This window comes from Mirounga angustirostris, unplaced genomic scaffold (genome assembly GCF_029215605.1).
Source record: "Mirounga angustirostris isolate CCGP_5_RB_7025 unplaced genomic scaffold, mMirAng1.0.hap1 SCAF_5, whole genome shotgun sequence".
Classification (NCBI taxonomy): Eukaryota; Metazoa; Chordata; class Mammalia; order Carnivora; family Phocidae; genus Mirounga; species Mirounga angustirostris.
The window spans coordinates 10546417-10573047 of record NW_026991713.1 but is presented as its reverse complement, the minus strand read 5'-3'; the positions used below and the strand labels follow the sequence as shown (position 1 = coordinate 10573047).

The 26631-nt window shown below is 58.0% G+C and overlaps 2 protein-coding genes across 4 annotated transcripts; both read left to right on the top strand.

The window, feature by feature from the left end:
• The first annotated feature begins 937 nt into the window (after positions 1–937).
• Positions 938–15371, top strand: SH3BP1 (SH3 domain binding protein 1). Of its 3 annotated transcripts, none has more exons than XM_064590626.1 (18): positions 938–2237; positions 3413–3455; positions 3688–3792; positions 5180–5256; positions 5583–5694; positions 5800–5876; positions 6312–6456; positions 6977–7045; positions 7206–7296; positions 7728–7873; positions 8633–8744; positions 9106–9187; positions 9277–9357; positions 10040–10156; positions 11086–11183; positions 11727–11868; positions 13129–13234; positions 15164–15371. In XM_064590626.1, the coding sequence occupies exons 1-18, from the start codon at positions 2179–2181 to the stop codon at positions 15302–15304; spliced, it is 1803 nt and encodes a 600-aa protein (XP_064446696.1). In that variant the 5' UTR covers positions 938–2178; the 3' UTR covers positions 15305–15371. The 3 variants fall into 3 exon arrangements, with proteins under 3 accessions (XP_064446696.1, XP_064446695.1, XP_064446694.1); XM_064590625.1 differs by having other exon boundaries at positions 13129–13223; positions 14513–15283; XM_064590624.1 differs by having other exon boundaries at positions 3188–3455; positions 13129–13223; positions 14513–15283.
• A 1613-nt stretch (positions 15372–16984) lies between these two features.
• On the top strand, positions 16985–23730 carry PDXP (pyridoxal phosphatase). The gene is made up of 2 exons (XM_045872563.3): positions 16985–17873; positions 22313–23730. Exons 1-2 carry the CDS (start codon positions 17300–17302, stop codon positions 22627–22629), a joined length of 891 nt encoding a protein of 296 aa, XP_045728519.1. The 5' UTR covers positions 16985–17299; the 3' UTR covers positions 22630–23730.
• The last annotated feature ends 2901 nt before the right edge of the window (positions 23731–26631 follow it).

Sequence of the window (26631 nt, the reverse complement as noted above, 5' to 3'; positions counted from 1 at the left end):
CAGAGATTTCCCAGACGGCAAGGCAGTGGCACCTGGTGTCAAGCTGCTGGCTTAGGGCTCTTTGGCTTCCTAGTTGTGCACACAGTAGGCTGTGCCCATTGCAGAGATGGGGGAAACTTGAGCCACCATGATGTTCTGGGATCTGGCCAGTGAGGAAGGGGGAAAGGCCAGGACTGGCACCCAGACCTTGCAAACGCCAGCCCCATATTTTTAAGAAGCCAGGTCTATACTGGACTCTGATTTCTCCTTCCATCAAGGCATTCCTCAAGGCCTGCCCTTTTTCTAGAATCCCCTCCAGGGGCCTTCCCAGTTGGGAAAAGGGAGGTGGGCTAGGGAACCTTGTCTGGGGTCTCCTTATGCCAGCTTGAGCCTTCAATCCACTGGATTCCACGCTCAGGTGGCCTCCCAGCTGGGAGGCTCTGACTCAGCAGCCCCAGCTGGAGGAGGGTTCCCTTCCCACTTCCACTGGGCCTGTCTGGCTCTCCCTTCCGGGGAGTGGAGGAGCATCCAGTGAGCGCTCACTGTGTGCCCAATCCCTTGTCTGAGGCCAAGATCCTGCCCTCATGAAGTACTCAGTCTGCCCACCCACACACAGTAGGTGCTCAAGTAATCTTCAAACTCAGTTAAAACCCCCAAGAAAGTAAAGGACAGGGGGCATGGCAGGACCATAGGGATATCCCTCCCTCTCCCCCCACCCCTGGGGCCCCTGATGCCTGGGGGATACGGGGGTTCAGAGTAAGGAGAGCCTACTATGTGTGGTCCCTCATCTTGTATTAACTAACAGTTATGGAGCACCTACTGTATGCCCAACTGTGTTTTGGGTGAAGGGTCAAAGAAATAACTACTACTGAGTTTGGGGGATCAGAGCAGCACCCACATCACTGCCTTAAAAGAAGAAGGGCGGGCACCTGGGTGGCTCAGATGGTTAAGCGGCTGCCTTCGGCTCAGGTCATGATCCCAGGGTCCTGAGATTGAGCCCCGCATAGGGCTCTCTGCTCAGTGGGGAGCCTGCTTCTCCCTCTCCCTCTGCCTGTGCTCTGCTTACTTGTGCTCAATCTCTCTCTCTGTTAAATGAATAAATTATCAGGCGCCTGGGTGGCTCAGTTGGTTAAGCGACTGCCTTCGGCTCAGGTCATGATCCTGGAGTCCCTGGATCGAGTCCCACATCGGGCTCCCTGCTCAGCGGGGAGTCTGCTTCTCCCTCTGAGCCTCCCCCCTCTCATGTGCTCTCTCTCATTCTCTCTCTCTCAAATAAATAAATAAAATCTTTTTTAAAAATTAAAAGAAGAAGAAGAAGGGCAAGGACTCCAAAAGTTTGCTGGAAGGAGGAGCTTTACCAACGGATGGAGGGAACTGTGCTGGTGCTGGGAGGGAGCCGGGTGTCAGGGAGCTGCTCTGGAGGGTGGGGCACCCCCCCCCCAAAGGGACAACCAGAATAGGCAGGGTTATCTTGTGCACTCTCAGGGACGGGCAGCAAGTCCAGAGTTCCAGGGACTTGTCCAAGGACACAAAGCAGCAAGGTGACCCCAGGAAGCCAAAGTCCCCAGCCAGTCTCCAGCAGGGGAGCAGGCAGGGGCAATCTTTAGCTCAAGGTGGCCAGGAGGTCCTTTGGAGAGGGAGTCCAGGGCAGCATCCTTTGGCAGGCCTAGATGGGCCAGTACGGGCTGGAGGGGCCTGTCCTTGGCCTCTGCGTCCCAAGCATGGAACCCTCTTTGCCTTTAAGAGGGGTGCAGGAGTTCTTGAAACCCAGGGCCCACGGGCCGGCGGGAGGGGCGGAGCCCAGAGTCCGGCCGCGCGGTGGCAGGACCCGGCTTACCTGCTTCCCGCCACCCGGGTGGGGCGGGGCCGGGGGCGGGGCTGCCACACAACCTGTGGACGGCCAGGCGGTCGCCGGCCCGACCGTCGCGGGGACCGGCCGGGGGCCTGCGGGGGGCCCGGAAGCCGGGGGCGAGCGAGAAAACAAACTTGGAGAGAGGAGTGACCTGGGGGCCGGGGGCGGAGTCGCGCGCGGAGGAGGAGGGAGCGAGCGGCCGCCGGAGCGCGGCTGGCCCAGGAAGCGGAGAGCGCCGCCCACCCATCCGGGGCGAGAGCGGCGCTGCGGGCGCAGGCAGGCTGGGCCGGGGGCTGCCGGGCCCTCGCCCCCCACCGTGACCCCGCAGCCCCCAGCCCGCGCCCAAGATGATGAAGAGGCAGCTGCATCGCATGCGGCAGCTGGCCCAGACGGGCAGCTTGGGACGGTGAGTGTCAACCCGCTCCCTCCCAGCCCCACGCTCGCCCCCGCCGGACCCTAGAGGACTTGGAGGGGTGGGGGAGGCTTGGGACGGCCGGACAGCCACCCTCTGACTGGCCAGAGGCCTGCTTTCTCTCCCCCCGCCTCTGAATGCCACCCCCACCTCCCGGCCAGAGCAGGAGGGGCAAGGCCCTTTGGAGAAGGGGGCACCCCCACCCCTTTGCGTGCAGGGAGGATCAAGGATGCTGGGTCTTCTCGGCCTCCATGAGCCTCTTGAGCGAACGGTCCTCCCTGGCCTCACTTGTCCCCTCTGTACAATGGGGACAGCTAGTCATTAGGGTTGCCTGGAGTGGGGGGGGGGGGCGATCAGGGCCCCAGACCTTGGGGGAGGGGAGGAGACTAGGTCCCGGTGTGGTGGGAGGAGGGGCCTGCCTTGTCTTGCTTTGTGCCTCTCCCCCCACCCCACCCCCAGCCCAGAGGCCTCCAGCTTCTCTATCTTGCTTCTGCTTTTCCCAGCTTCAGGTGGAAACATCCCCGGGTCTCTCTGTTCTCACCCCCAGGGCCCCTGAGCCGATGAGAGTGGAGGCCAGAAGTTTGGGGAGCTCCCAGGGCCGCTCTTCTCTCCTCTTCCCCCTGTGTTGGGAGTTTCCCATTCTCTGGGCCCAGGGGAGGGGACTGAGTGTCCAGGCTCACATAGACATCGGTGCGGTGGGAGACTAGAGTCAGGGCAGTCAGGCCCCCTTGCTCTAGGCCTCAGTGTCCCCATGTGTCCCCGGGCAGGGCCTGCACAGCCCTCCCGGCCAGAGTCCTGTGTGACTGACCATCAGCCCAGGAGTCTGAGCCCGCACACTTCCCGTTCTTGGGGCCAGCCCAGCCTCCTCTCCCCAGGGTCAACACCAGAGAGGCTGAGGTGGCTCCCCAACCCCACCGCCTTGGGTTTCATCCTCTCTCTCTCAGGACACAGCCCTGGGTGGAGGAGGAAAAAGCCATGTATCCTATTCCCGCCCCCACGGAATGTGCTCCGACTGGGATGAGGCAGGCAGGCCGGCCACCCAGGGCGGGCCCCAACGAGGAGGGGCCCTGGAAGCCACTGGGGTCCAGGTGCCCTGTTGAAGGGGCAGGGGGAGGCAGGGGGTTTCCTAACCTGGGCCGCCTCAGCAGAAGCTCCTCCCTCCCCCACAGCACCCCGGAGACTGCCGAGTTCCTGGGGGAGGACCTGCAGCAGGTACATGCCTGGGCCGGCAGCGGGTGGCAAGGCAGGCCTGCGCAAGCTGTCAGCAGAGGGCCGGGCCAGGACGCCATTTGGGGGGCTGGGTTGAGTCATTCCCCAAGCTGTTGGCCGTGGGGTCTCCAGGAGGAGGGAAGAGAACGGTGGTTCCTGCTCTGGGAAAGAACAGGGCAGAGGGGGGTGGGGGACAACAACCTCCCGTGATCCATAAACTGAGCTCCCCCCCCAGGTGGAGCAGCGGTTGGAGCCGGCCAAGCGAGCAGCCCACAATGTCCACAAACGGCTGCAGGCCTGTCTGCAGGGCCAGAGTGGGGCGGACATGGACAAGCGGGTGGTGAGTGGGGGTCCCAGGGAGTTGGGGCCCAGGCAGGACACCTCTGCCCAGTGGTCTCCCTGCTAGTCCGAGCCTCTGGCACACCAAGGGGGCAGAGCCTGCGCTGTCTCAAGACCCCACTGATGAGGCTCTATTTCTTCCCCACCCCTCCTTGACCCTGGCCCCCTCTGCACCCATCCCCTGAGCCAAGGCCAGGCCTCTGACAGCACCTGAACTTCTCACAGCCCCCAGAGCAGAGCAGAGCAGGCCCTCTGAATGGAAGCAGTGTGCCATGAGGGCTTCCTGAAGGAAGAGGCATTTGAGCTGATATTAATACTCACTGGTATTAATCAACAGCGAGCATTTGTAACTGATGACTGCTAGTCTGTTGTTAAGCTCTGTTTTTTTTTTTTAAGACTTTATTTATGTGGGAGAGAGAGAGAATGAGAGAGAGAGAGAGCATGAGAGGGGGGGAGGGTCAGAGGGAGAAGCAGACTCCCTGCTGAGCAGAGAGCCCAATGTGGGGCTCAATCCTGGGACCCCAGGATCACGACCTGAGCCGAAGGCAGTCACTTAACCAGCTGAGCCACCCAGGCGCCCCTGTTGTTAAGCTCTGTTTTTTTGTTGTTTTTTGTTGTTGTTGTTGTTTTAAAGATTTTATTTATTTATTTGAGAGAGAGAGAGAATGAGAGAGAGCAAATGAGAGTGGGGAGGGTGAGAGGGAGAAGCAGACTCCCCGCCAAGCAGGGAGCCCGATGCGGGACTCGATCCCTGGACTCCAGGATCATGACCTGAGCCGAAGGCAGTCGTGTTAAGCTCTGTTAACGCGTTGCCTCCCTTCGCGCTGACGACACCCCTAGGAGGAGGCTGCCTTCATTAGCACTTTGTACAGATGACGAAATGAACCCACAGAGGTAAAGTCTTAAGATCACACAGCTAGTAAGTGGCAAAACAGATTTGATCCCTGGTCTTTTGGACTCAAGCTGGTGCTCTTCCTAACTCTAGGTGGGAGGGTTTTGAGCTCAGCTGTGACTAAGTGTGAGCCACCGATGCCCTGGGGCAGGGGAAGAGCCCCCCCCCCACCTCCATTCTCCTTCCAACTCTGTGACCTTGGGCCAGCTCCATGCCCCCTGTTCTTAGTTTTCTGGTGTGTGAGGGTACTTGGTCGGGGAAAAGGGCACCCCAGATGGAGTGGGGTGGGGGGACATGGTCACAGGGAGATGCCGCTCTGCCTCCTGTTTCCACTCCCACCTAAGACTGTGGCGCTCCAGGCTTCCCTCCTCCCCTGTCCATACCGAGTGCCTCAATGGGGCTCTGTCCCCAAGGAGCTCTCTGTGTGCTTGGGTGGGGTGGAGGGTGACCGGGCAGGTGAGCACATGCTCACAGCCAGACCCTGGCCTTCCTGCAGAAGAAGCTTCCCCTCATGGCTCTGTCCACCACGATGGCCGAGAGCTTCAAGGAGCTGGACCCCGATTCCAGCATGGGGTGAGCACAGACCTGGCCCAAGCCCTCACCCAGAGATGCCGGGGGGGGGGGGTGCGGAATCTGGGCTGGGAGGGGGGTCCGGGCGAGGAAGGGCATCGCCTGTGGAAGGATGACCAGGCTGAGGGTAGTGGCTGTGCTGGGGGGCGGGGGGGGGGTCAGTGTCCAGGTCGGGGGTGCGGCCAGGCCTGGGAGGGTGTTTGACTGAGAGAAGATGAAGGAGAGATAGAAGGGGCAGGGGGTGATGGGGAGGGAGGAGGCCCCAGCAAGTGTTTCCAGATGGGGGTGAGTTGCTGTGGGGGCTGGGCCCACCGGTGCTGTGTCCACAGGAAGGCCTTAGAGATGAGCTGCGCCATTCAGAACCAGCTGGCCCGCATTCTGGCCGAGTTTGAGATGACTCTGGAGAGGGATGTGCTGCAGCCGCTCAGCAGGCTGAGTGAGGTGACCCTCCCCACTGCCCCCAGCCCCGCCCCTCGCCAGCATCCCTAGCCTCCGCTCCTACCTCCTCAGCCCACTGACCCCCTCCCTCCCCGTGTCCACCCCCAGGAGGACCTGCCCGCCATCCTCAAGCACAAGAAGAGCCTGCAGAAGCTGGTGTCCGACTGGAACACCCTAAAGAGCAGGTGGGAGCCAGAGCCCCTGGGTGGGGCCCACGCCTAGGTCAGCCCACAGAGGTGGCCGCAGAACCCACACTCGGAGGGTGTGGCAGGGCCCACTGGGTATAGTGTGTGCACGTGCTCATGCCAGCTGAGGGTGACCCCAAAGCCTAAGAGAGCCAGAAATGATCCTCCAAGATCCCTGGACAGCAGGAGGGTCCCACCCCCACCCCTTGCCTGGCTGTGATCACCAAGCCTACCACCAGGGGGAGGCCCTGAGCACTCATTCCCCCCCCCCCCCCCCCCCCCCCCCCCGCCTAGCTGAGGCCCCGGGCAAGTGGGGTTCTGGGATGTTCAAACATAAATCCCAGAATCCTGGGTGGTCAGGCATACGGAGGGGACACTTGGCTCTGGACAGGCAGTGGGGGGACACTGACCGCCCCACCTTGGGATCGTTGGCAGGCTCACTCAGGCAGCTAAGAACTCAGGCTGCGGTCAGGGCCTGGGCGGTGGTGCCGGCGGTTACAGCCATACGGCCACCGCCACCAAGGTGGAGACGCTGAAGGAGGAGGAGGAGGAGCTAAAGAGGAAGGTGGAGCAGTGCAAGGTGAGCAGGCACTTGGAGTTCCCTGGGTGGGAGGAGGGCGCCAAGGGCGGGTCCTGTCCCCATTTCAAGGAGGGGAAGCTGAAACTCGGAGGCGTGATGTGCCTCACCCAACGCCACACGGCCAGGAAGCGGCAGAGCCAGGATTTGAGTCCAGGCAGTGAGCCTCCGAGCTCGTAGCCTCTTCTGTCTACACCACACATAATTCCTGGGAGGCAGGGGCCTGGTCTGTTGGCCGCGGTCTTGGCGGGGTTGCTGGGTGAGTCGAGGAATGAATAGTAAATGACATGAGCCGCTGTGCTAAGGGTGTGAGGTGCAGAGATGAGGTCTAGAAGCTGTAGAAAGCCCCTCAGGAGTTCCAAGGGGTTCCTGCGGGCCGTGTCCAAGTGCAAACCGTGCCAGAGAGAGGAGAACTGACCGGGGCTCTCCACGTGGAGCTTGGACAAGTCACTAACCCTGGGTCTCAGTTTCCCCGCTGGGCCCCAGCCTCACTGGTGTGAGCCCTCCCCTTTCTGTCTCCAAGGACGAGTACTTGGCCGATCTATACCACTTTGCCACCAAGGAGGACACATATGCCAACTACTTCATCCACGTGAGTCCTAAGACTGGGCTCCAGCCCCTGGGACTCAGGGGTGGACACCAGGGGCCCTGGGACACCTTTCCAGATGTGGGAGGGAGGGGCGTGTTCTTATGGACTCCGGGGAGGTGCAGCATCCCTCACTCCCCCTGGGGGTGCCCGCTTGTCTCCACAGCTCATGGAGATTCAAGCTGACTACCATCGCAAGTCTCTGAGCTCGCTGGACACAGCCCTGGCTGAGTTGAGGGAGAACCACAGCCAAGCAGGTGGGGACAGAGGCAGGGCCTGGCCCTGTACCCCCGACCCCAGCCCTGCTCCGGACATGTTAAGAAGCTTGCACTCCATCCTGAAAGGCCCTAGGGAGCCATGGATGATTTCTGAGCAGATTAGTTCTGATTAGATTTGCGATAGAGAGGTCATCTGCTGGGTAGAGGATGGAGTGAAGGGGCAGGACAGGAGTCAGGAGACCTTCAGGAAGCAGAAGGGAGGGGACGGTGGCCTGCACTGGGGTGGAAACGGTGGAGGTGGGTGGATTCGAGAGAGATGTTGGGCAATTTCAGGGTATGTGGCACGGATGGCTGGGTGGGAGGTGGTACCGTTGGCCAAAGCAGTAGCCCTCGCGGATGTCTGGGGGTGCCCTGGCCTGGTTGCCAGGGAGGGGAGGACCCTGGGCCGCTGATCTGTCTCGTCCCTGCAGACCCCTCCCCCTCGATGACGGCCACCCCCTTCTTCGGGGTGTATGGGGTGTCACTGGCAACCCACCTGCAAGACCTGGGCCGGGACATCGCCCTGCCCATTGAGGCCTGCGTCACGATGCTGCTTTCTGAGGGCATGAAGGAAGAGGTGGGGCCCACGGGGGCGGGGCGGGCAGGAGCCCTGGGGCCCTCCCTCTGCCCACAGCTCCCGCCGGCTGCCCCGTGCTGGTGCTGTCATCCCACCCTTAGAGCCCAGGCCCCACCATTAGAGGCCACGGCCTCCTGTTGCCAAACGGACACCAGCTCCCACTTAGGGATGCTCGTGAAGCAGCCATGGTGCTGTAAAGCCTTTACGCTTCTTGATCCATTTAGTAATCCCAGAAGCCCTGGCAGGGAGCCTTCACCGGCTCCCTTTTACAAGGGGAGAGACTGAGGCCACAAGGAAAACGTGCCCAGAGGCACACGAGAGGGTGGCAGTAAAGCCTGGGACCCCCGTGCGGTCCCTGCTGCAGGCAGCCCGCATCCGTCCGGTGCACCAGGTTGTCGCTAGTCCATCAGCTCCTTTCCTGAGGACAGACCCTTAGGAGGTGGAACCTACTCGAAGACCCACTTGGGCTTCCTCTCAGCGCCTCCGGGCCTCCTCTCTCCCTCCCACTCCTAACCGGACACCGGTCTCCCCACCACTTTCCCAGCTCCTCCCAGACTCCCCACTTTGTGCCAAATCCCAGGCCTGGAGAGTGAGGGCAGCCGTGCATACCATGGCCCCCACACTGCCCATCCGACTGGTGGGGCCCCGGGCCCCGTGAGAGCCAGGCTCCCACCCCGAGCGAGCCAGGGCCTCCTAGCCAGGACCTCCTCCCCTGCCACCCTTCCGTGACCCCCCTGCCCATTTCCTCTCGCACCCCAGGGCCTCTTCCGTCTGGCGGCCGGAGCCTCGGTGCTGAAGCGCCTCAAGCAGACCATGGCCTCGGACCCCCGCAGCCTGCAGGAGTTCTGCTCCGACCCCCATGCCGTGGCAGGTGCCTGCTCCCAGGAGCCCCGGGAGGAGGGCCTTCCCCCGCGAATCCCTTCCCTGCAGCTGCGTGAAACGCTCCCATGATAGTTTGGCTTGAAGGCCTGGTAATCGACACCTCGGGAGACATAGGGGTCTGTAAAGGGGGGGTCTGTGGTGAACCCCCTGCGGTGCAAGTACATTTTCCTGGGAACAAGTCTGCTAGACATCATCATTTTCTTCAAAAGGCCCAGGGCCCAAAGAAATGATCAGACCTGGTCATGTTAGTATGAACAAGGGCCTGGTTCCTAACAGACAGACAGCGCTGGGCACCGGGGTGGAGGTGGGAGCTTCAGGGACTGTGTCCGAGACCCCTGCCACCACTTCAGGTGCCCTCAAGTCCTATCTGCGGGAGCTGCCAGAGCCCCTGATGACCTTTGACCTCTATGACGATTGGATGAGGGCAGCCAGGTGAGGTGGGGGGTGCTGGGGAGGGCGGGGCTGCAGGGCTGGGACCCTGGGGCCCTGGACTGGCTCACCAGGTCTCTCCCCCTCCCCAGCCTGAAGGAGCCAGGGGCCCGGCTGGAGGCCCTCCAACAGGTGTGCAGCCGCCTGCCCCAGGAGAACCTCAGCAACCTCAGGTGAGCCTGAGCCCGCCCCCTTGTTGTAGGCAAGATTTCCGAAACCACACCAACCATGACTAAGATGTGCTAGTCATGTTTTTCATACTAGACATTGAGCTAAACACACACCTAGAAACTTTGAAGCCAAGCCACCTGGTTTGAAAGTCCCACCTCTGCCGCTGTGTGGCCCTGGGCAGGTGATCTGACCTCTCTGTGCCACAGTGCCCTCACTGGGGAACAGAGCACATCAGTCCCTACCCCGCAGGGCAGGGAGGGAGAGTCTCAGCTTAGCTCAGTGCCTGACACACACGTGGCACTCAGCAGGTCAGCTCATTTAACTATTAAAAAATTTTAGGGATGCCTGGGTGGCTCAGTCGTTAAGTGTCTGCCTTCGGCTCAGGTCATGATCCCGGGGTCCTGGGATCGAGTCCTACATCAGGCTCCTTGCTCAGGAGTCCTGCTTCTCCCTCTGCCGGCCACTTCCCCTGCTTGTGCTCACTCGCTCGCTCTCGCTCTCGCTCTCGCTCTCGTTCTCTGCCAAATAAATAAACAAAATTAAAAAAAAAAAAAGTTTAAAGCATCCTGAGGGGGACGTTTGCCACTCTTGGGAAACCCCAGGCTGAGAAATTCCCAGACCTCAGGGGCATCAGTGGGTGTTCATGGCCCTGTCCTTGACCAAGCCCATCTTCTGCCTCCCCAGGTACCTGATGAAGTTCCTGGCACGGCTGGCTGAGGAGCAGGAGGTGAATAAGATGACGCCCAGCAACATCGCCATCGTCCTGGGGCCCAACCTGCTGTGGCCCCCCGAGAAAGAAGGGTGAGGGGCTGCAGCCTGAGGAAGGGGGCAGTCTCCACCCCAACTGTCTGCTGCTTATTTTACCCCTGGGCCTCAGCCTCCCCATCCTTGCAGTGGGTTGAGCAGCTCCTAGTCTCAAGGCTTGCCGTGAGGAGCAGCCCAAAGGGAACATGGACCCCACAGGGTTTTGGAGCTAGGCGTCCTGGGTGAGAGTGGTAGTGGGGTGCTTGGAGGGCTGGGAGTCCAGAGATCTGGTTCTAGCCTCACCCCCTCGCCCTTTCAGAAATGCCTTCGGAAGTCGCTCTCTGGACCTCCATTTCTTCACCTGTAAATTGGAGAGAAATTATACAAACTTTGAGGCTTTTTGCTTTGGGAACCAGATGAGATAATGAATGGAGAAATGGTTTATAAGCTGCAAAGTGCTGTGTGTGGTATGGGAGGGGTCATTATAATGCACTCGGCCACAGATGGCAAAAAGATTTCATTCATTTGCTGAGGACGATTACTCCGTAGAGGCTCCCTAGATCCAAGAACTGTGAGGAAAAGGGAACCATCTTGCCTAGTGATGCCCTGTCGTGGGTGAAGGAGGGGGAACATTGGGCATGTGAGCAACACACTGGCCATCCACTGGTGGTCTGTGAGCTTTATTTTTTTTTAAGATTTTATTTATTTATTTGAAAGTGAGAGAGCACTAGCAGGGGAGGGGGAGGGGCAGAGGGAGAGGAACAAGCAGACTTCCCAGTGAACAGAAAGCCTGACTCGGGGCTCCATCCCAGGACCCCGGGATCATGACCTGAGCCAAAGGCAGATGCTTAACCAGCGTAGCCACCCAGGCCCCTGTCTGTGAGCTTTCTGAGAAAAGGCACTTGATGCGATTGGGCTGAAAAGAGAGTTGGGGTCACAAAGACTTTAGGAAATGGGCAGCTCATTTCTGTTCCCTTTTCCCCTAGGGACCAGGCCCAGCTGGATGCAGCCTCAGTGTCCTCCATCCAGGTAGTAGGCGTGGTTGAGGCTCTGATACAGAACGCCGACACCCTCTTCCCTGGAGGTAAAGCTCCTGCCTTTGTTTTTTGTTGGGTTGTTGTGGGGTTTTTTCTAAGGTTTTATTTATTTATTTGAGAGAGAGAGAGCATGAGAGAGAGCATGAGCGCAAGCAGAGCAGGGGTGGAGGGGCAGAGGCAGAGGGAGAAGCAGACTCCCCGCTGAGCAGGGAGCCCAATGCGGGGCTCGATCCCAGGACCCCAGGATCACGACCTGAGCCGAAGATGGATGCTTAACCGACTGAACCACCTAGGCATCCCGAAGTGCCTGCCTTTGTGAACATGTCTCTTTGCGCCCTCATCTGCCCAAGTCAGTGCCCTCCAGACTCAGCTTCAGTCCCTGCCAGCCCCACGAACTCACTACGAGACCTGGAGCACATTGCTTCTCTGTTCTGAGCCTCAGTGTCTCATCTGTAAAATGGGGATGATCCTGCCTACCTTGTAGGATAGTTGTGAGGCTCATGTGGGAGCGGGATGTCAGGGGAAAGGGAAAGTGGTCCTGACATTGGCAGAGGTTCTGGAAGTTAAGACCTGCTTCCTTCTGTCTGCAGACGTCAATTTCAACGTGTCAGGCCTGTTCTCAGCCCCTGGCCCCCAGGACAAGGTCAGCAACAGGCCAGCTGCTGAGGAGCTTCCAGCGATTGCTGTGGCCGCCTCAGCTCCAGCCCCGGCCTCAGCAGCTACCAAGGAAAGGTAAGGACTGACGGATATGACTGACCCCCCTCTTTGCCCCAAGACGTCAGCCTGAGGCACCATCTCACGGCTTCCGGTAGGATTTTAGGAAATTCGATTACTGTATTTTCTTTTTTTTTTTTAAGATTTTATGTATTTATTTGACAGAGAGAGAGAGAGACAGCGAGAGAGGGAACATGAGCAGGGGGAGTGGGAGAGGGAGAAGCAGGCTTCCCGCTGAGCAGGGAGCCTGACTTGGGGCTCGATCCCAGGACCCTGGGATCATGACCTGAGCCGAAGGCAGACGCTTAACAACTCAGCCACCCAGGTGCCCCTGATGATTGTATTTTCATCCCAAATACCGGGTTTCCCCATTTGGAGGGGCTGGGGTGGAGACTCAGAAGCGATATTCCTCTCAGCCTCTGATGTGCTCCCTTGTTCATTATGTGGCTGTTCACTGAGCACCTGCTGTGTGCCCGGCACTGTTTGAGGCCCTGGGGACTCAGGGAAGGAGGGGGCTGGTCAGCTGGAATTTGTAAATACCTTCCAGTCTTCTCTTTGATCCCTTCAATCTGGAAGGCTCCATGTGCCATGGAGGTACCATGGCTCCGTACCAAGCATTCATAGCTTGCTTTCACGCAGCCGGGGCCCAACCCCAGACTTTCCTCAGATGAGCAAGACAGACAGACGTGGCCCTCAGCGCTTGCTTTCCCGGGGCGGGGGTGGGGGCGGGTAGTCACCAAGCACGCCAACAGATGGATACTGTCGTGCCGGGAAGTGACTCGTGCCCTCATAGGAGAGGAGAGAGCAGGTTAGGGGGCTGGGCTGGGCAGCTGCTTTAGCATGGGGATCCCTAAGGAGGCGCCAACTGAGCAAAGAGCTGGAGGAAACCAGGAATGAGCCATGCCCACCCCCACTTCAGCTTCTCATCCACTGTCAGGCTTCTAGTGGCCAGAAAATCCAGTGAGGTTCAGATGGACGTTAAAAGCCCAGGCCCTGCTTTCTACCTGCCTTCCTGGCCCACAGGAATCCACGGACCCTCTCGCAGGGTCACACGGAAGCCAGGGGTTCAGTGGAGACACAAACCCTGGCCAATGCCAGAAGCATCTTCTGGGGAGAGGGGGGCAGCCTGGGGACAGATCCCAGGACCCGCCACAAGGTGGCGGGGGACAAGTCCTGGGAGAACCCAAACTCGGCCTATTGGCTGGGAGTCTCTCCAAGATTCCAGGAGACTCCTGAGAGGCGGCCAAGCCTGACCCTGACCCTCTCTTTCCTTCACAGGGCAGAGTCCGAGGCGTCCCCCAGACCAGGCTCCCCCAAGGTCAGTGGGAGTCCCTCGGAGGCAGCCACTCCAGCGGAGGACATGGCTCGGAGAAGTAAGTTGGCGGTGGGGAGAGAGAAGGGGGAAGAAGGTGTGCAGGGAGAGGGCCCATGTTTTCAGATAGCTGGCGAGGCCAGAAATCCAGGTGGCCAAGAGCACAGGTTTGCTGCCTGACACTCTGGGTTCAGATTCCAGATCTGTGACCTTGGGCAGGTGACTGCACCGTGTCCGCCCCTCCTCCTCTGCGTCATGGAGCAATAACCACACCTGCTCTGTAGGGCTGTTTGTTAAATGGTGCCGCCTGACTCACACCTGGCACACGGTACATGCTCGATGGAGCTCAGGCATCACGGGGGGTGGGGGGCTGTGGAGCCCACCCCTCCAGAAGTCCAGAGAGCGGAGTGAAGAGGAGGGAAGGTGGGATGGAGGCTTCAAAGGGCAACGAGAGGGGGAGGTGGTGGTGGTGAGAAGAAATTTGAGGCTCCCCTGCGCCCCTTTGGTGCACGTACCTGTTGACTTGGCCTAAAGCCAAGCAGGTGAGAAGGCCCAGGGTTCAGATGGGGAGTCCCCACTAGGACCCAGGACACTTGGGAGGGCCCAACCAGCCCAAGAGGCACTGGAGTTTTCTACGTGGGGAGTACAGCTGACAAATCACAGAGGGACCTTCCTGCAGGATGGGGCATCTAGGGATATGTGCTCACTGGAGCATAGCACCTCAAGTGCCCGAAGGTCCTCGTGCCAGCCCTGGGAGGTCCAGGCTTGCATCCCATCTCCCCGATGAGGAAGCTGAGGCCCCAGGGGGCATGTGATTTGCCCAAAACCCACAGTGGGTGGAGGCGAGGCTAGGACCAGAGTCAGGCCTCCTGGCCCCTCAGCCGCCTCATGAGGTTGGAATGTGCAGTGGGATCTCTGAAAAGTAGGGTGGGGGGCTTCTGGTGGGCTCCTGAGAGGTGAGCAAGACCCCAGAGTCAGGGGGGACAGCTAGCATTTCTTTGTTCAACAAATACATATTGAACACCCACTCCGTGCCCCCAACACTGTGCTAGGGCAACCTCACATAGGATGGCCTCACTTCGTTTACTTTCTCATCAGGGAGTCAAGCAAAATAAAAACGGACATGCTCCTTTCGGAGGGCAGAAAGTCCTGTGAAGAAGATACAACAGGAAAATATGACAGTGCCTAGAGCAGGGCAGGGGAAGGGGCACTCTAGCTGAGGGGGTGAGGCCCATGGAGAGAAGCCTAAGTGATGGGGAGCCAACCGTGGAAACAGTATTCCTGGCAGAAGGAAGGGCAGATACAAAGGTCCTGAGGTGGATGCCTAACTGCCCCGTCCTTCCTCCACAGCCAAGCGCCCAGCGCCAGCCCGGCCCACCATGCCGCCCCCCCAGGTCTCCAGCACGCGCTCCTCCCCTCCAGGCCCACTCCTGCCCCCTGGCTCTAGCAGCCCTGTGATCCCCCAGGCTCTGCCCCGCCGTCTGGTTGGCAGCAACCTCCGGGCCCCTACAGTGCCACCCCCATTGCCCCCCAATCCTCCCCAGCCCGCCCGGCGCCAGAGCCGGCGTTCGCCAGCCTCCCCCAGCCCCGCCTCCCCAGGGCCGGCCTCCCCCAGCCCTGCTCTGAGCATTCCTGCGCAGGTGGACCTGGGGGCGGCCCCAGAGGAGGGAGGGGCCCCTGAGGCTGTGGGCGGGGCCTCCACTCCCCCAGCCATCCCCCCTCAACCCCGGCCCAGGAGCCTTGCCTCGGAGACCGACTGAGCGGGCTGCCCCTCTACAACAGCCCCTCAGCATCTCCTCCCTCCCACCTGTCCGCCCAGGACACAGCCCTCACCCATCCCCGGGGTGGGGGCCTCCAGCTTTTGCCTACAAGTGCCTCGGTGCCCGCTGGGTCGGCCCCCATGGCAAAGAGGACTCAGGACAGTCCTCCACCTCCAGACCTTTCCCTCTGCAGCCGCCCTGGGCTTGGGAACCCCTCACCCAACTCGCAGCTCTCTGGCAGGGTCCCCGGGGAGCCACCGGAAGGAAGGAGGGGCTTGCCTGCTCCTACAGGACTGTTATTTTTCTCTTGCCAACAGATTGTTTTGTAAGGCTGGTAAATAAATTATTTTGGACAAAACTAGAGCAGCTGCCCCAATTATAGTTGGGTTTTTTCTTTCTGCCCTCAAAATAAAGAAGCCACTTGCATGAAAGGGAAGATATTCCCTCTTCTTTGCCTCCTTCCTTTCTTCCTGTCTGAAAGAAAAAGGGCCAGCATTTTCAGCACTTAACTCTGCGCTCTCCACTTTGCTTTTCCATGCATGGTTTCCATAGAATCCTCTCCCGGGGAAGTAAGTCCCATTACCTTTGACTGGTTGAGGAGAGACTGAGGCTCAGAAAGCGACCTGCCAGGCACACAGCAAGTGAGGCGTGGACATGGAATCAGGACCCGGCTCTCGCTGATTCCAGAGCCTGGGCCTGTCCCTCACAGCCTGAGCAACTCACTTCTTAGTGCTCCAGTTTCCTTCATCGGGGAAACGGTACAGCCATCTCCACTCCAGAAGTGTTCTGAGGATTACATGAGACATTCCTGTAAAGACCAAAGCACCACCCTTGTACACAGAGGCGCCCTCTAAGAGTTGGCCGCTGTGGATGTCAGCTCCCCCAACTCCTGGTGTTCTCAGAGTAGGCAGGAAAGGCTACTCAAGTTGCAGGGCTGGATCCGTCGGCAAACCCCAGTGGCTGGTCTGTGCTGGACCCTGGGCCAGGCCCCCAGCTCAGCCCTACACTCAAGGAGCTCCTGGGAACAGACAGGCAGGAGAGCTGACAATGAGAATCAAGTGTAATGGCACTGGGAACCCATGTCAAGCCAGTTAGGGGCTGACAAGCTAACCCAGACTGTGTGTGGAGGGCACAGGAAGGCTTCGTGGAAGAGGTGATTCAAAGAGGCTTTTAGGAGTTGACGAGGTGAAAAAGTCAGGGAAGAAGGAAGAACATTCCAAGCTAAGGAGACTACCTGAGACAGGAGCAAAAGGCCAGAGCAGTGGGGAACAGGAATTATTTGAGCCTCAGAGAGGGGGGACAGAGTAGGGTGGCTTTCCCCAGGTCTTCGGAGCTCTGGTTGCTCCTGGAGGTCAGGTCTTCAGCGCCTTCTCAGAAGTTGGCTGACGACTTGGAATTGTGACACATGTCTCCCCAGGTGGGGACCGAGGCAGCCAAGTCACCCCAATCGCTGCCCTGGGCAACTGGCTACTGCTCTGGCTCCTTCAGTCCCCAGGGGGCTTAGTGACTGGCTGCCTCTAGCAGCTTGGCCACCCAGTGCCTCTCCACCCTGGCCTTGGGTACTTAAAAACAAAAACCGAAAATATCTCGGCCCCAGCCAAAACAATTAAATCAGAATCTCTGGGGTGCAGCCACGCTTTGGTATTTTTAAAAAGCGTTTGTCAAAGTCATCGAGCCGTACATTTAAGATCTGCTCATCTTACTTGTATGTAAATTAAATCTCAAAATATAAGTTCCCCAGGGGACTCTACCAGCCAGCGTGGAGAACGACTGGTCTGGGCCAGGGACCCCCGCGCTCGAGAAGACAGTATGTGCCTCTCTCCCATCATCATACTGGCACGCTTCTCGGGACTTTGCTCAGTACTGGAGCGTCCAGGGTTCAGAGGGCAATGAGATTTGACCCAAAGGCAACATCTCCCTTAGCATCTGATTTCCTCCTAGCAACCAGCTCTCCTAAGCTTCCGATTGGCTGGGGAACGCAAGGGAGGCTAATCGCCCCAGATTTTCTATTCGTAACTCTTCATTGGCCAAGAAGAACGTCAGTCCATCCTTTAATTGGCTAGTCGGGGTTGAAACTCGGCGGCGACTGGCCTAGCAGAGCTAGTGGGCGGGGCGAAGGCTAGGTCTTCATTGGTTTCCCCTCAGCGGCGGCCGAGATTTACCCTTTTCTCCCCGCTCCGTTAGGTAGAGGCCTCGCTCCTCTCCTCTCTTCTTGCCCCCATTGGCCCGCGGACCAGGCCGTGGCCCCGCCCCGTGGCCCTTCCGGCGCGCCGATTGGTCGCTGCGGGGAACGGGGCGGGCTGAGGGCAAGCGCGCCGTGCACGCAGAGGGAGAGCGGCGCGGCGCGGCGCGGGGGTGCGGGGGGCCAGCCGGCTGCATGGCGCGCTGCGAGCGGCTGCGCGGCGCGGCCCTGCGCGACGTGCTGGGCCGGACGCAGGGCATCCTGTTCGACTGCGACGGGGTGCTGTGGAACGGCGAGCGCGCCGTGCCGGGCGCCCCTGAGCTGTTGGAGCGGCTGGCGCGGGCCGGCAAGGCGGCGCTGTTCGTGAGCAACAACAGCCGGCGCGCGCGGCCCGAGCTGGCTCTCCGCTTCGCGCGCCTCGGCTTCGGGGGGCTGCGCGCCGAGCAGGTCTTCAGCTCCGCGCTGTGCGCCGCGCGCTTGCTACGCCAGCGCCTGTCGGGGCCGCCGGGCGCGCCGGGCACCGTGTTCGTGCTGGGCGGCGAGGGGCTCCGCGCCGAGCTGCGCGCCGCGGGGCTGCGCCTGGCGGGGGACCCCGGCGAGGACCCGGGCGCGGCCCCGCGCGTGCGCGCCGTGCTCGTGGGCTACGACGAGCACTTCTCCTTCGCCAAGCTGAGCGAGGCGTGCGCGCACCTGCGCGACCCCGACTGCCTCCTCGTGGCCACCGACCGCGACCCGTGGCACCCGCTCAGCGATGGCAGCCGGACCCCCGGTGAGCGCGGGGCTGGCGGGGAAACTGAGGTGGGGTGGCGACCTGCGCTGTCCCCTCCACGCCTAGGGGAGAGGGGCGAAGAAGGGGTGTCTCCAGGTGACAGGTGGGGCCCCGGAGAGATGCGAGGGCGGTTCCCACCCTGCAAGAGCCCAGGCGAGCTTTGTCATGGCCACGTCTGGTAATTCTTGAAACTGCCACCACTTGAGGGGCAGTAGTAGGGCCCCCCTTTAACAGATGAGAAAACAGAGGCCCGTTGTGGTTCAGGGGGTTGCAGGCGGACTCCCAGCCCCGGCCTTCCTGAACCCGCCTCAGCGGCCCCTGTCATTTTGTCCCACTCTCCAATCAGGGGTTGAGGTCGGAGGGTTGGAAACAGCCTGGAAGGATTGTGCCCCCTGTAGAGCTGTTGGAACACCATTGGCAGCTGGCGATTGGAGGCGGGTGTGTGAGGAGCATAGGAGGTGGATGGAGTTTGACCTGAGTTCCAGTTCCAGCTCCAGGGCTCAGTAATCTGAAGTTACATAACCTCGGAGCATCGCTGTCCTGGGTGTAAAATGGGAAGGCTCACCATGCCATTTCCTCCCAGGGGAGAGTGATCAGAGTGACTGCTGGGCACATAGTAGGTGTGGGTTGTGTCCAGAGCCCTCTTATGTTATTACACAGCTTTATGAAGTACCTTGCTGTTTGTTCTTACTTAGTTTCTAAATTACTCTGGAGATGTCCCATTTCTCAGTTAAAGAAACTGAGGCTGAGAGAGGGGAATTGAGCTGCCCAAGAGCAGGCGGACCTGAACTTGGCCCCCTTGTGGCCACCCCAACCCCCACCCCACCCCCATCCAAGGCACCCTTTACTGCTGTCATCTGGGTATTCGGGCCTTCAGAGGAGGGAGGAGCAGGTGGAGGCTCCTACATCTTGGAGGGTTTGAGTTAGTCAAGAGCAGATGGTAGCAGAAGCTAACTGCCAGTGCTAAGTGTGTGTGGACAAGTCAGTACCCCAGTCAGTAGCCTGAGGGTGGGGACAGATCTCCTTCAGTCCCTCCTTGCTGGCCACTGATTTATTTATTTTTTTTTTAAGGATTTTATTTATTTATTTGACAGAGAGATAGAGAGCATAGATAGAGTGGCAGGCAGAGGGAGAGGGAGAAGCAGGCTCTCCGCTGAGCAGTGAGCCCGATGCGGGGCTTGATCCCAGGGCCCTGGGATCATGACCTGAGCTGAAGGCAGACGCTTAACCGACTGAGCCACTCAGGCGCCCCTGGCCACTGATTTAGACTGTCATTGATACCAAATCCTGGGGGAGCGGGGCTGGTATTGACTGAGGAATAGACACAGTATTGTGATGGGGTGGCAGGAAGGGTGTAGAGCCAAGGGGATCTGGGAAGGCTTCCCGGAGGAGGCATCCTGCAGGACAGGGCAGTAGGGGATGAAACGTGGAGCAGGGCTTGGGCCATGACAGAACCGATTCCAGGCTGGGAATCTATAGTTCTAGGCTAGTTCTGACCTCGCTTTGTTGTAGACCTACTTGCTGCATGTTCCAGTTTCCCCAAAAATCCAAACTGAGGGCTCTGGTCAGGGCTTTCGGCTGCACCAGCTCCCGCCTGTCCTGGGCCATGCTATGAAAAGTGAGTTTCTCCCTGGAGGCTTCAAAGTTCAGGTTAAGGCTGTGGGTTAATAGGCCCCCTAGGACTCAGGAAGGGTGGTGTGGAGGAGCTGGGGACAGGCCAGGCCCTGCCTATATGCCTCTGCCCCCACCTGGCTGTGTCGCAGGCCCTGTTGATCTTTCCCACGACCTAGAGGGGGAGGTAGAGGCTTAGCTACAACACGGCTGTCGTCTTGGTACACAACTGAATGGTGTGGCTTTGAAACAGTGGTATAAAAATATTAATAAAGGCCCCGATATGCATAAAATCTGAAAGAATGCAAGTCTCTCACCCCAATGCCTCCTTCCCCTGTGGGTCTCCTGAATTGTGTGTTTACCTTCTTGCCACATGGCAGCCACTTGAACTGGCAAATAGAAGTGCCTGCTGTCTGAGGAATATGTCACCACCAAAACATGTGTCAGCCTTGGATTACAGGATGTTGGGGTTTTTTGTTTTTAAGATTTATTTTAGGGGCGCCTGGGTGGCTCAGTCAGTTAAGCATCTGCCTTCGGCTCAGGTCATGATCCCAGGGTCCTGGGATCGAGTCCCACATCGGGCTCCCTGCTCCGCGGGAAACCTGCTTCTCCCTCTCCCTTTCCCCCTGCTTGTGTTCCCTCTCTCGCTGTGTCTCTCTCTGTCAAATAAATAAAATCTTTAGGAAAAAAAAGAAATTTATTTTACAAAGAGGGAGAGCATAAGAGCAGGGAATGGTGCAGAGGCAGAGGGGCAGAAGGAGAGGGAAAAGGAGAGAATCCCAAGCAGACTCTGAGCTGAGCACGGAGCTGGACGTGGGGCTCCATCTCACAACCCTGAAACCATGACCTGAGCTGAAACCAAGAGTCGGACACTTAACTGAGCCACACAGGCGCCCCGGATTATAGGACGTTACATGAAGTGGCATAATAGTGGTCTGAAGACAGAGCTATGTTCCTCACGCCCCTGCTAGGATGCTCACGCCCCTAGGGTAGGGATCCGTGCTGCCTGCCCTGCTGTATGCCCAGTGCCTAGCAGAGTGCCTGGCGTGTAGTTGGGCCTCAGTAAATATTAGCTGAGTGCATATAGTGGGACATGGGCGAAGGGTGATCAGCTCTGTCCTGGTGGGAGAGGAAGTTGCTGATGAGCTGAGACCGTTCTGGAGGGGAGAAAAACACTTTGGGGTGACTCAGTTGAGCCCTTCCCATCCTGGAAGGAATTTTTAACCAACGGGGCAAATGGCTTTTCTTCCCTACCCAGTTATCAAGAAAACAAGCAAGCAAGCTCTAGGTCAGATGTCAGGAAGAACCTCGCAGCAGCGTTGCTCTGCTCTGCTCTGGGTCAGCTCTGCCCTGATCCCGTGACCCTGGGGAAGTTCCTCCTCCTCGTCTGGGGGCTGGCCAGGCTGAGGACTCTTGCTATTTGTGCCCGTCTTCCGTTCTGTAGCTTTGATTTAATGACGGGGTTGGTGGGGGGGGGTTGATCTATACCATTTCCCAGTCTCTGTGGTGTAAATACTCCCACCATAGCAAGGTTCACGCTACCAACATCAAGTCACTGAATGTGGAGTTGGGAAGATTTGTGCACACCATTATATAGTATTTCCATCATTATAGATGTAAATAATCTCCAGAGCACAGATAATGGCAAAATAATTAGGAAGTAATGAACTTTGAGAATTTATTACCTTTGTTTTAAACATAATTAGACCGTAAGTTTATATAAGTTGACTTTTTCATAGTGGCTTTAACAAGGGGCTCACAAAATTCCTGAAAATGAAACATTCCGCACTCCCAAGCCAGTACCAGCTGGCCCAATGCACGACTGGGTCAGACCCACCTGACACATACCCTGTCTCTGCCATTATTAGGCTGTGCGACCCTGGATAAGTTACTTAATGGCACTGAGCGTCAGCTTTCTCATCTGTAAAATGGGCTTCCGTGAGCAGCCAGCACAGCCCTTGGCACTTTAGAATGTGCTTAGTAAATTGTGATCATCATCATCGTTTGTTCAGGGACATTAATGTGAAGGCCGAACTTTGGGGCACAAAGACGGGCCTGTGGGACGGACACAGTGGACTCATTGTGTGTGGGGGGGGGCAGGACGGTCCTGGGCTGAGAGTCAGGGCTTTCCTTTTCTAAACAGTCTTCCTATTGTTAAATACTTGGGTGCGTTCACAGTTTTGCTTATTATAGTCACTGCGGCCACGACATCTTTAGGCATGTAGCTTTTTTGTCTCCGGCTTGAATTCTCTCCCTGTGATCACTTTCCCGGCCGCCGAGGCTGACTGGGGCCGAGGCGCGAACATTTCTGTGCCCTGCCTCGTTCTAAGAGGGCTGTGCCCTTTCCTGCTGCCAGGAGCCCGCATTCTTGCAGCAGTAACCACAGCTTCTATCTGTTACCCAGGCACTTTTATCTGCTTTTCTGTTTCCTATGCGCTTGCCCCCGCAGTGCCCACAGCACCTCTTTGAAGGTAGGCCTGACTTGGATCCCCCTGTTCCAAGGACTGACTGAGCCAGGCCCAGTTACACACAGTGTGGCTCATTCAGCCCCTACAGGGCCATATTAGAGATGGGGAAACTGAGGCACAGAGAGGGGAAATGGCCTGCCTAAGAAGGGTGGAGATGACAGAGTCTGAATGCAGGTCTCTGGTTTCAGGCTCTGTACCTGTAACCACTACAATAAGACTTGGAAGACTTTTGACTCACTTCAGTGCCCAATCTAACCCCCCCCCCCCCATGCCAGGCTGCCTCCCTGGAAGCCCAGCGTCCGAGCCGGGATGCCTTCCCTGCTGCCACTCGGCACTGACCACGTCTCCATCTCCCTGCAGGCACCGGGAGCCTGGCTGCTGCCGTGGAGACAGCCTCTGGCCGCCAGGCCCTGGTGGTGGGCAAGCCCAGCCCTTACATGTTCGAGTGTATCACCGAGCACTTCAGCGTGGACCCCGCCCGCACGCTCATGGTGGGCGACCGCCTGGAGACCGACATCCTCTTCGGCCACCGCTGTGGCATGACCACCCTGCTCACGCTCACAGGCGTCTCCCGCCTGGAGGAGGCCCAGGCCTACCTGGCATCTGGCCAGCTCAACCTCGTGCCCCATTACTATGTGGAGAGCATCGCGGACTTGATGGAGGGGTTGGAGGACTGAGCCCATGTGACCGGCACTGCAGCCCCATCCCTACCCCACCCTGATCCCGTAGATGGAGGCAAGGGGCCAAGAGCTGCAGGCTCCTGGGCCCCATTTTCTGCAGCCTGGTGGGGTTGGGACCCAGGGAAGGCTTTAGGGCCCTCACATCCCCTCCCAGGGGTGGCTGGGCACTCTTTGCTGTTCCAGAAGCGGTCCCCCTTCCCCCACCAGTTCGCCCTGGCCTGACCCAGCCAGGTGGCCTTATTTCCTCCCCTGTGACCTTCCCTCTTTGAAATCTGGGCCTTGATGCCCACTGAAGATTTCCCCCAACCCTGAACACTTAATCCCCTAGCCCCTCCTGGGGCGGGGTGGGGGTGGGGGTTGCCTCTAGAGCTCTATCTGCCCCTGGAGCCCTGGCCCTGGGTTCCTGTTGACCAATCAGAGGCCTAGGTAACCACTAACCCTCCTGTGCCCTGAATGGACCAATCATAAGGCTAAGCAAGAGTGACTCATTGATGGGTCTGTCCTGAGGGGTTTCATTGGGAACCTAAAGTGACAGTGACCCTTTGATCTTCTGAAGCCAGAGTGGACCAATCAGAAGTCTAAGTGGCAATGAATCTTTCATGTCCTTGGTCCTGAGTGAGACCAATCAGAACACGGAGTCATAATGACTCATTGGTCTCTTAGATCCTGAGGAGAACAATCCAGAAGTCAGAGACAGTGGCCCCTTGACCGTCTGGATCTGACTGGACCAGCTTGGGGTCCAGATGTCTGTCAATAAGTAAGGGTTCAAGGGCTGAAGACACCCCTCCTCCACAAAGATAGTGATCCGGGGGGCCACGCAGTGGCTCTGGGGGCTTCCGTAGTGGAGCCCCCACCCTTCCCTGATGATGGTACCAGGCCAGCGTTGGTGGTGGCCACAGCTCCGGAGGGCGGGGCTTTAGTGTCCCTGTGCTGTCCGTGTTTGCTGTGCCACCTCTCCCCCACCATGCCCACCCCCAGCTATTTATTTATTTATTATCGTGTGCCAGTGACGGTGGGAGTGGGGGCTGGCCCTTCCCACCGGTTCCACCTCTGTTGTAACCAGTCCTCTCGTACTTAATAAAGTGCGAGTGGAGTGTCTGTGTGGGCTCAAGTCTGTGTGGGCAGCGGGGCGGGAGGAGGACCCCCTGCCTGCGCCCGGTCTCCACAGAACTGGCCCGGTGCACCCTTCCCCTGCATGAAATGACCCACCTCAGGACCAGAGCATTTTCTGTGTGTGGAACTTACTACCTTAACCCGATGGCACATTGTGCCTCATGGGGGCTTTAAATACCAATTTGTGTCAGTCCTTCAGAAGACGGCGAGCTTGTAGTACTCGGCCCGTTTTACCACCTGGGGAATGAGGATCAGAAATGCAGCGTTAGGGGTCGCCTAGGTGGCTCAGTCGGTTAAGCTTTTGACTCTTGATCTCAGGGTCCTGAGTTCAAGCCCCACTACTTAAAAAAAGATGCTCCTGAAACGTGGGTCTAACTTACCAGTGGCACACATCTAGAAAGCGGGATCTCCTGAGGCCGGATTTGAACTTATGTTGGCTGATCCAGGAGGCTGCAGCCCCCACTCTGCCAAGACTGAAGGGGAAAGAGATCCCGGCTCTCCTGGAGCTCAGGTTGAGATGCTGTGGCCCCACCTCCCCCCTTCAGGCACCCCTCACCCCGGGTGCTGTGAGCTGGCTGAGGGCAGCCTCGTGGGGAGAGGCCCCGGCTGTTCCAGGCCTGACTGACAGGAGTTTGCACAAGGCCTTCCTGCTCAACCTCTTCCCTCAAGCGTGCAGTGAGAGGTGGGACTGCGAGGTCTGGGAGATGCTCTGCAGTGTGACTCTTCCTGCGAAGAGGGAGTGCGTGACAGAGCCTGGCTGCATCATAAAGTCCTCTTTTCACTCTTGGAGACTTCTGGCTCTGCCAGGAACTCCGCTCAGGCGGCTAAGGCTAAGGGAGTTCCCTGGCTGCCCCTGTGAGGTGGTCCAGCCCTCCCCAGGTGTATCTGTCTTAGCTGAGCTGCCTCATCCGACCCACATCCCAGGACTGACTCTCGTGGGCCTGGCTTATGTCACATGCCTATCTCAGAACCTGTGTCCAAGGGGATAGAGCAGAGCTCTTGGCCAGCCTGGGTCATGTGCCCCCCCGGAGGAGGTGAATGCCCGCCTCCCTGGCCCCACTCTGGTCCTAGCAGCCACCTTTCTTGTGGACAGAAACCTGATTTCCTTGAAGGAAGCACATGGTGGTCTGTGAATCAGAAGGGGGAGGCATCTCAGTCCTGGGGAGGGACTCTTGATTGGTTTAAAGCTTGAATCATGGTTATTTGATCCCTCCCCCCCCCATCCAGTGATTGATTTAACCATGGACTTGTGATACACTTCTGACTAAGACATGAGGGGAGGTCTGTTGGGAGATTCTGGAAATAGTTGCCTCACTTTTAAAGAAGGCCCTGGATGGAGGAGGGAAACACTCCTCTGGGCTTTGGGTGTGGAAGCTGTTGCAGCCATTCTGTGACCATGAGGCCAACCCAACATACTTCTCCCCTCATGACTCCGCTTCAGGTAGCAGAGCAGAAAGATGAGAAGAACTTTGGGGGCCGTTTCCCCAAACTTTTTAATTTTTTTAAAAGACTTTATTTTTAAGGAATCTCTACACCCAACATGGGGGTTCAAGCTCACAACCGCAAGGGCAAGAGTCGCATGCTCTACCAACTGAGCCAGCCAGCGCCCCTTCCCCAGAAAAGTTTAAATAAAATGGATAGAAGAAGTGCAAGAACGGCACAATAAACACCTATATGCCCTTCCCCTGGATTCCCAGGTAGTATTTCAGGAAGCTGATGCCACCAATCCACAAAATGAAACAACCCCTTCCCACTCTACTCCCTGGTTTCAATAGTTTCCTGGTTTTGCCGTCCCCCACATTGACTCCCCTCTTGGTGACCAGAGGCCTTAGAGGGAATTTCTATTGACTGCATAATTTTTTCCTATGGAGGTGGCTTTGAGGTCAGGGGCTGAAGCTCAGACTCATTGAAATCTGAGCTTGGTCGAGGAGCATCAGCGTCCCACCCAGCACTCTTGATTTCATTTTAGCTATTACAGATAACCATGACCAGGGGATGGTATATGTGGCTTTTTTTTTTTTTTTTTTTTTTTTGCTCTCATTTCCTTACATGTCCAGTAATCCCAAGTCCCCAGGAGTCGGAGCCATCTCTAAATTCCATCGGTAACTTTTACCATTAGTAACTGAATACGGCACAGCTGCCCGTGGCTACGTGGCCACCCAGGAATCAAAGGTTCCTCTTCCCTGCCCTTCCTTTCTCTTCCCAAACCACATGTTTCCATGAGCCTGGGCGGTTCTAGCAAATCCCACTTCTCCGCCAACTAAAAGGGAAAACTGTTTCCTCTAGCCACAGAACGCTTCTGACACCAAATGTGTGGGGTTTCTGCACCAAGCAAGTCTGTAGTTTTAGGCAGACACGAACTGGGTGTCCTAGAATTCAATTCAATTCTGGCACTACCTCGAGTTTGTGCAGGCCCCCCAGGTTAGGGGTTCAGTCCCACAAGACTCCCTGCCCACCCCTCTTCAGGTGCCCCCCCCAAGTCCCAGGGGTCACCTGCGCTTTTGACCAACTGGCTATAAATTGGAGATTCCCAAAGCCCCCTTCTCAGATTCAATAATTTGCTGTAACAGCTCACAAAACTCAGGGAAACATTTATGTTTACTGGTTTATTATATAACAAGTGATATGTAAGGATACAGATGAAGAGACGTGAAAGACAAGGTCCAGGAGCTTCTCTGTCCCCATGGAGTTAGGGTATGTCACCCTCCCAGTACGTAGATGTGTTCACCAGCCCAGAAGTTCCAAACCCTATAGTTTAGGGATTTTTTTTTTTTTTAAGATTTTATTCATTTATTTGACAGAGAGACACCGCAAGAGAGGGAACACAAGCAGGGGGAGTGGGAGAGGGAGAAGCAGGCTTCCCTCCGAGCAGGAAGCCCGATGCGG

Coding starts and splice junctions, on each gene's coding strand:
- SH3BP1 (XM_064590624.1), top strand. CDS start 2,179: ATGATGAAGAGGCAGCTGCATCGCATGCGGCAGCTGGCCCAGACGGGC. Junction 8,745..9,105: donor CGACCCCCATGCCGTGGCAG/GTGCCTGCTCCC, acceptor CCACCACTTCAG/GTGCCCTCAAGTCCTATCTG. Junction 10,157..11,085: donor TGGCCCCCCGAGAAAGAAGG/GTGAGGGGCTGC, acceptor CTTTTCCCCTAG/GGACCAGGCCCAGCTGGATG.
- PDXP (XM_045872563.3), top strand. CDS start 17,300: ATGGCGCGCTGCGAGCGGCTGCGCGGCGCGGCCCTGCGCGACGTGCTG. Junction 17,874..22,312: donor CGATGGCAGCCGGACCCCCG/GTGAGCGCGGGG, acceptor ATCTCCCTGCAG/GCACCGGGAGCCTGGCTGCT.